This window comes from Pan paniscus, chromosome 18 (genome assembly GCF_029289425.2).
Source record: "Pan paniscus chromosome 18, NHGRI_mPanPan1-v2.0_pri, whole genome shotgun sequence".
Taxonomy (NCBI): domain Eukaryota; kingdom Metazoa; phylum Chordata; class Mammalia; order Primates; family Hominidae; genus Pan; species Pan paniscus.
Genome location: NC_073267.2, coordinates 97,131,933 through 97,140,051, shown reverse-complemented (window position 1 = coordinate 97,140,051; position 8,119 = coordinate 97,131,933). Strand labels below are relative to the sequence as shown.

The following is an 8,119-nucleotide window of genomic DNA, read 5'->3' as shown; positions in this document are numbered from 1 at the left end:
GGGGCTAGGCTCTCCAGGGGGCGTGGCGAGCTCTGCGGCGGGGGCGTGGCTCGGCGCTGGCGGGGCGGGGTCGCGCTGGAGCGTGCGCACAGGCGGCAGCAGTGGCCGTCACTGGGCGGCATGGCGGTGTGTGCTCGCCTTTGCGGCGTGGGTCCGTCGCGCGGATGTCGGCGCCGCCAGCAGCGCCGGGGCCCGGCCGAGACGGCGGCAGCCGACAGCGAGCCGGACACAGACCCCGAGGAGGAGCGCATCGAGGCTAGCGCCGCGGTGTTGGCCGGGGTGGGGGGCGGCTTGTGCGCGGGCCCCTCGCCGCCGCCCCCGCGCTGCTCGCTGCTGGAGCTGCCGCCCGAGCTGCTGGTGGAGATCTTCGCGTCGCTGCCGGGCACGGACCTACCCAGCTTGGCCCAGGTCTGCACGAAGTTCCGGCGCATCCTCCACACCGACACCATCTGGAGGAGGCGTTGCCGTGAGGGTGAGCGCGCGGGGGTGGCGGGGCCGGGAGGGGCGGGGGTCCCTGCCAGGTGGAGGCCTCGGACCTGGGAGTGGCGGGGGCGGTGGCCCCGGCCGGGGGCCACCAGATGGGCGCGGGGCCCGGCGATGTGGTGTTTTGGGTGTGGGTGGGGAGCGGCCGCGGTGACACCACGTTGAGGGGGCCAGGGAGGTATTTGAGGCGGTTAGGGAGGGTCCGAGGGGTCCAAGAGAGGCAGACGGGGCTAGGGAGGGGTTGAGGGCGTCAGGGAGGCATCGAAGAGGCCCTGACGCGGGGCACGGGACACCACGGGGCCGAGGCCGTGCCGGGAGCTGGGGCTGGGATCCCCCGAGGTCTGCGCGGGGCCTAAGCTGACGCCTGGGGGCCGCCTCCTCTGCCCCTGCCTTGAAGGCGAGCCGAGGGTGCCCCGCTGGCCCTGACCAGAGACGAGGTGAACTTGAAGAAATGGGAGCAGGCCGGGCGCGGTTTCACGCCTGTAATCTCAGCACTTAGGGAGGCCGAGGCGGGCGGGTCACCTGAGGTCAGGAGTTCGAGACCAGCCTGGTGAAGATGGTAAAACCCCGTCTTTACTTACAAAAATACAAAAATTAGCCGGGCGTGGTAGCGGGCGCCTGTAATCCCAGCTACTCGGGAGGGTGAGGCAGAAGAATGGCTTGAACCCGGGAGGCGGAGGTTGCACTGAGCCAAGATCTGGGCCATTGCACTCTAGCCTAGGCGACAGAGTGCGACTTCGTCTCAAACAACAGCAACAAAAAAATTACGGGAGTAGGGGAAACCCAGTGTCGGGGGCTCCTGATGGTGGGGGCGTGGAGAGACGGATGGATCACAGCGGTGCGGGCTGGACTTTTGCCTTCAGCAGTATTGGATGTAACAGATCACAGGAGGAGATGTTTATTTAATCTGGAGTTCAAGGCTCTCTCTGTTTAAAGGTTGACAGCTCTTTGATGTTCAAGCAGCTCATATTTAGGTAAAAAGTACAGGTTAGAAAACATCCAAGCGATGCAGAACAGCAAAAAGAACAAAGTAAATACCATCAGAGACCCCAGCAGTCAAAAATAAACCACTCTTAACATTTTAAAAAACCTCTGAGTCGTGTGTACCTTCTTCCATAAAGGATATAATGCAATATATATTCTCTTAGAGACAGTGTAGTGTAAACAATGCTACATAGTATTTCACTCCCTGCATGTAGCACAGACTCGTTCCTCACTGATAAGCTTTGAAGTCTGCATTTTTTCCATGCATAAACAGTGCTTTGAAGACTGCTTTGTGCATTTTATAGAAATTTAGGAGATTGACATGTATCCTTGGGAACTTCTGAGATTGTCTTGGTGGGATGCACTTCCTTCTTTTTTTTTTTTTTTTGAGACGGAGTCTCACTCTGTCACCCTGGCTGTGGAGTGCAGTGGTGCGGTCTTGGCTCACTGCAACCTCCGTCTCCCAGGTTCAAGTGATTCTCCCGCATCAGCCTCCAAGTAGCTGGGACTACAGATGCGTGCCACCGTGCCCGGCCAGTTTTTGTATTTTTAGTAGAGACGGGGGTTTCACTATGTTGGCCAGGATGGTCTCGAACTCCTGACCTTGTGATTCACCCGCCTCGGCCTCCCAAAGTGTTGGGATTACAGGCGCGAGCCCCCGCGCTGGCTGGTAGGGTGCAGTTCCTCAAGTGGGATTGTGGATTTGTAGGACTGCATGTTGATGAAACCTTTGCAGCCTGTTGTCGGGCTCTTTGAGTTTGCACCCCAAGGAGGTCTGCATGAGAAGAACCCTTTCTCCAAGTCCTCCCGGACAGAGTTCGTCATAAATTATTTTTGTTGCTTAATGGTCGAGGCCCCTGATTTGGAGTCAGCTGACTTGGGCCCCAGCCCAGGCTCGTGTTTATCTGCTGTGAGATCCTGGACAAGCTGCTTCACCTTCCCAAGTCCTGTTGGGAGCATGAGTGGGAAGTGCTGCTCCCGGAGGTGCTTGGAGGGTGAATGAGGTGATGCCTGTGAAGCCCTCTCCCCTAAATGGTAGCTGGTGGGTGTTGATGATTCTTGGCTATTTTTATTGTGCCTTTTTGCGAATTCCTTATTTGTGGCTTTTTTTGGTCTTTTTTCTCTTAAGATGTCTGTTTTTGTCTTTTTCTCTTAGAGTGTCTATTTTTGTCTTACAAATTGTGAGAACTGAGTATTAGTAATACAAAATTTTTGTCATGTACATGGAAAGTAAAGTTCTTTTTACATTTTAAGATTGAGACAAAGGCAGTTCCACTTCTCTTTCCCTGTGAAGTCTACCCATTTGCTCTGGTTTGCACTTCGTGTAGCTGTAAGACTCAGATTCCCCAAGGATGTGTCATTGTGCTTTGAAGTTTCTCCATTAGGCGGCCAGACCTGTGTGGTGACCTCTGGGGGGTTTGTTTGGGAAACCGTAAGGTATATATGGCTCAGCAGAGGGATAACAAGGTTTTTTGTGTAATCAAAAATTCAAAGGTATACTGTAGAATAGAACAACCGGAATTACAACTCAGAATAAATTCTTAGAATTACTAACAGAAATGTGAAAAGTCCTGATGGAGATGTAGAAAGCGACTGGGGACAGATATAGGACCCTTCAGTCCTTTCTTTCCCACTGCTGCGGTTCTCAGCGCAGCTGTCCTGGGACACCAGACACTGTGACGTAGAATGAAAGCATCTTGTTCACCCAAGTGACCTGCTAACGTGAGAATTCTCATTTTGAGACATTAAAAACACACTTTGGCAGGCCAAGGCTGGCGGATCACTTGAGCCCAGGAGTTCAAGACCAGCCTCGGCAACATGGTAAAACCCCCATCTCTACAAAAAATACAAAAGTTAGCCAGTCATGGTGGTGCGTGCCTGTGGAAGGCTGAGGTGGGAGGATCACCTGACCCTGAGGCGGTCGAGGCTGCAGTGAGCCGTGAACATGCTACTGCACTCCAGTCCGGGTGACAGAGTGAGACCCTTTCGCAAAAAAAACCCATGAGAAACAAAAGTGATGAACCAGGCATATTTCCAGCCATCCCCAATAAAGGACTTAAATCATTTGTCATATTTGCTTTTGGTTCCTTAGTCTTTTTTTTTTTTTTTTTTTTTTTTTTTTAGACGGAGTCTCGCTCTGTCACCAGGCTGGAGTGCAGTGGTGCATTCTTGGTTCACTACAGCCTCTGCCTCCTGAGTTCAAGCAATTCTCCTGCCTCAGCCTCTTAAGTAGCTGGGACTACAGGCGCCCGCCACTATGCCCGGCTAATTTTTGTATTTTTAGTAGAGACTGGGTTTCACCGTGTTGGCCGGGATGGCCTTGATATCCTCACCTCGTGATCCGCCTGCCTCGGCCTCCCAAAGTGCTGGGATTACAGGCGTGAGCCACTGCGGCAGGCCTTTTTTTTTTTTTTCTTTTGGAGCGGAGTCTCGCTCTCTTGCCCAGGCTGGAGTGCAGTGGCCCAAGTTGTATTTTTAAGTTCTATTCATGTTAATACATTTTAGTTCTGTCTTTTTAAATGGTATGCGGGCTGGGCGCAGTGGCTCACACCTGTAATTCCAGCACTTTGGGAGGCCAAGGCGGGCAGATCACCCGAGATCAGGAGTTGGAGACCAGCCTGGCCGACATGGTGAAACCCCGTCTCTACTAAAAATTCAAAAATTAGCTGGGTGTGGTGGTGGGCGTCTGTAATCCCAGCTATTCTGGAGGCTGAGGCAAGAGAATTGCCGGGTCTGTCCCACAGACCCTGGCTGATGGATGAAATGAGTACTCAGACACAGGTATGCAGTGTTAAGAGCAGCTAGGTGACTTCCTGGCTTTAGTGGCCAGAGAGCAGCCCCGAGAAGCTGGAGCTGCTTGCTTTTATTCAGTGCAGGCACAATGCGGAAAACCTGGGGCAAACACAATCTGCAGGTAATTAACATTTATTGTTCCCCTTTCAGGGAACATCATGTGCTGAGGATCAAAGGTCAGTTCCTGGTCAACATAAGTAAACAAGCCTGTTTAAGATGAATTCCTCCACACTCCTTGTACCTACCCCATGCCCTCTGCCTCAGGGTTATAGAACAGCTGCCTTCAGCTATTCTCCCCCCAGCTCTGCAGAACCTTCCCACCTTTCAGAAGGTTTGCGTCCTTTCCCTGTAGATTTTCCCACCCCTCTGACTGATCTGTCCTACAGAGAATTGCTTGAACCTGGGAGGTGGAGGTTGCGGTGAGCCAAGATTATGCATGCCATTGCACTCCAGCCTGGGCTACAAGAGTGAGACTCCGTCTCAAAAAAACAAAACAAAACAAAAAGGTATGTGATGGTTCATAACTCTGAGTGGTCACAGAGTTCTTTTGCTGATTTTTATTTTTTCACTGGGTGCAGTGTGGCAGTGAACTCTCATCTCTTTGGATACATATATATCTATATCTATATCTATATATATATATTTTGTTTTTGTTTTTTTTTAGATGGAGTCTCGCTCTGTCGCCCTGGCTGGAGTGCAGTGGCGCCATCTCTGCTCACTGCAAGCTCCGCCTCCTGGGTTCACGCCATTCTCCTGCCTCAGCCTCCCGAGTAGCTGGGACTACAGGCGCCCGCCACTGCACCCTGCTAATTTTTTTGTCTTTTTAGTAGAGACGGGGTTTCACCGTGTTAGCCAGGTTGGTCTCGATCTCCTGACCTCATGAGACACGCGCCTCTGCCTCCCAAAGTGCTGGGATTACAGGCGTGAGCCACCGCGCCCAGCCAGGATGCGTATATATTTGAACATTTTTCTGAGGATTATATCCAGAAGTGGTGTTGCCTGGGTAGGCAGGGGTGAGATAAGCAGTTTTGCTAGATGCTTCCCAGAGTGATTTCCCTTTGTACACCTGTCAGCAGGCCGTGGATGGGCAAGTCCCAGAAGGAGAAACTTAACTGCCCGGATGCAGTATTGCACAGTAGCTGCCAGCACTTTAAGTTTCTCATTTAATCCAGTGAATTCTCTAATTCCGCTAAATTCTCTCTAATTTTAATGATTCCTCTTTAAAAATCGATGCCAATTTGGGTGAATTTTATTCACCATTTATTTTGCATTTTTATTTTGTGCCATTTTATTTTGCATTTGCCTGATAACTAGTGAGGGTGCACATTTAAAAAATATATTTATTGATCATTTGGATTTATTTTATTTATCTTTCATTTTTGCTCCTTTTTTCCTTTCTTTGATTTGTGGATTTTATTTATGTAATCTGGATAGATTTCTGGTTTTGTTTTGTTTTTTTTTTGAGATGGAGTTTCGCTCTTGTTGCCCAGGCTGGAGTGCAATGGCACTATCTTGGCTCACCGCAACCTCTGCCTCTCGGGTTCAAGCAATTCTCCTGCCTCAGCCTCCTGAATAACTGGGATTACAGGTGTGCACCACCATGCTTGGCTAATTTTTTGTATTTTTAGTAGAGACGGGGTTTCTCCAGGTTGGTCAGGCTGGTCTCGAACTCCCAACCTCAGGTGATCTGCCTGCCTCGGGCTCCCAAAGTGCTGGGATTACAGGCATGAGCCACTGTGCCTGGCCTAGATTTCTGTTTTTTTATATATACATGTTTTTTCTTTTTTTTTTTTTGAGACTGGGTCTCTTTCTGTCACCCAGGCTAGAGTGTAGTGGTGCAGTCACGGCTCACTACAGCCTCAACCTCCCTGGCTGAAGTGATCCTCCCACCTCAGCCTCCCAAGAAGCTGGGAGTACAGGCGTGCACCACCACACCCAGCTAATTTTTTTGTATTATTTTGTAGAGATGGGGTCTCACTGTGTTGCCCCCGCTGGTCTTGAACTCCTGGCCTCAAGTGATCTGCCCACCTTGGCCTCCTAAAGTACTGGGATTACAGGCGTGAGCTGCTGCATCTGGCTTGTTTAATATATTGAAAAACATTTTCTCATTGTCTATAGTCATTTGCTTTTCAACTTCATTTATAGTGACTTTGGCAAAATTTCCAACTTTTTTGAGACAGGGTCTCCCTCGTGATGTCACCCAGGTTGGAGTGTAGTGGCGCTATTATGGCTCACTGTGGCCTTGACTTCTCCGGCATAAATGATCCTCCCACCTCAGCCTCCTGAGTAGCTGAGACTATAGGCACGTGCCAACACACCTGGCTAATTTTTGTAACTTTTTGTAGAGACAGATTTTTACCATGTTGCCCAGGCTGGTCTGGAACTCCTGGGCTCAAGTGGTCCGCCCGCCTCGGCCTCCCAAAGTGCTAGGATTACTGGCGTGAGCCACCGTCCCCAGCCTAAAATTTCCAACTTTAATCAAAATTATAGATTTCAAACTTTATGCTTAAATGATCAGTTTACACCCCAAAGTTACGAACATGGTAAACAACTAGATTTTCAGTTTCACGAGTTCATTGTGGCAGCTTTAATTCCACCTCATCTAGGTCAGGCATCAGACCGTGGGCAAGCCTGTGTGGTATTACAGGTGTCTTACTTTGTTAGTCTAATTGTGCTTGGAAATACAGATAGGAATAGTCGTATATGAGACAGATCGGGTCTTAGTTTTCTGAGCCCTGAAACTTCATCTTTCCTAACATTTCGTTATGGTGGATACTGATAAGGCCAAGGGCAGGCCAGTTCAAGTGAGAAACAGGGCTGGCCCCAGCCTTGTGAGGAGGAGCAGAGCTTGGGCTGCCTGGGAGGTGCATGGTCCTTGCCCACCTGGCGTCCTGGCAGAGGTATAAGGGTGGCTCCACTTTTTAGTGTCTTGGTGGTTGGTGAGTGAGGCTGATTTCTGTGTTTACCACCCAGTTTCTACTTGTCTGCTTTCTGTGTTTATTTTCTTCTTTTCACAGATGTTGAATACTTTCTGCCATTTAATAATGGGGCCAGGTGTGGTGTCTCATACCTGTAATCCCAGCACTTTGGGAGGCCAAGTTGGGCAGATCATATGAGGTCAGGAGTTTGAGACCAGCCTGGCCAACATGGTGAAACCCCTGTCTCTACTAAAAATACAAAAATTAGCTGGACGTGGTGACTCACACCTGTAATCCCAGTTACTTGGGTGACTGAGGCAGGAGAATAGCTTGAACCTTGGAGGCAGAGGTTACAGTGAGCTGAGATTGCGCCACTGCACTCCAGCCTGGGCGACAGAGTAAGACTCTGTCTTAACAAAAAAAAAAAAAGAAAGAAAAAAAGAAAATTGAGTTTCCCACAACAGAGAGCAAGCAACAAAAATGGGAGTGGGAAAAAGGGAACCTCTGCCTGTCTTTTAATGCTTCAGATAATTTTGGGCCATGACTGACTTTAGGATGTGGGTGAGGCTTGCGTGTTTAAGGCTCTTTCTAAAGGGATAGGATGCTGTGGCAGTGGACAGCAGGGGGAATACACTGGCAACTGGAAATGAGGTGGTTATTTATAATATGTTTGGTCAGTGAGAAGCTGAAGATTTCCATTGTCCTGTTGGCAATAGTAAGTTGGTTATTTTTATACTACTGTGGCCTCTCTGGCCCCTGCATGTCGGGAAGTGGAGTGACTCAGGCTGAGGGTGGTGGCAGGGGCAGCTTGTAGCTGGTGGGTTAAATCTTTTCTAATAGTGTTTCTTTGGGCAGGTGAAGGGAGTTCCCACTGAAAGCCATGTCTGTACTTCTGATGTTGGGGCAGGCAGATCACAAATAAGGGCTCCTTCTCCGGATAG

At 50.0% G+C, this 8,119-nt stretch overlaps 1 protein-coding gene across 3 annotated transcripts in view; it reads left to right on the top strand.

Annotated features, from left to right (window-relative positions):
* Nucleotides 1-78: 78 nt before the first annotated feature.
* The window catches only part of FBXO31 (F-box protein 31), a 52,884-nt gene continuing 44,843 nt past the window's right edge, over nt 79-8,119 (top strand). For 2 of the 3 annotated variants that reach the window (XM_034940862.3, XM_008974308.4), the window contains exon 1: nt 79-472. In XM_034940862.3, coding sequence (XP_034796753.1) covers nt 121-472 — 352 coding nt within the window. In that variant the 5' untranslated portion in view covers nt 79-120. The remainder of the gene's footprint in view (nt 473-8,119) is intronic. The other variant, XM_003820838.5, reaches the window with a different exon arrangement.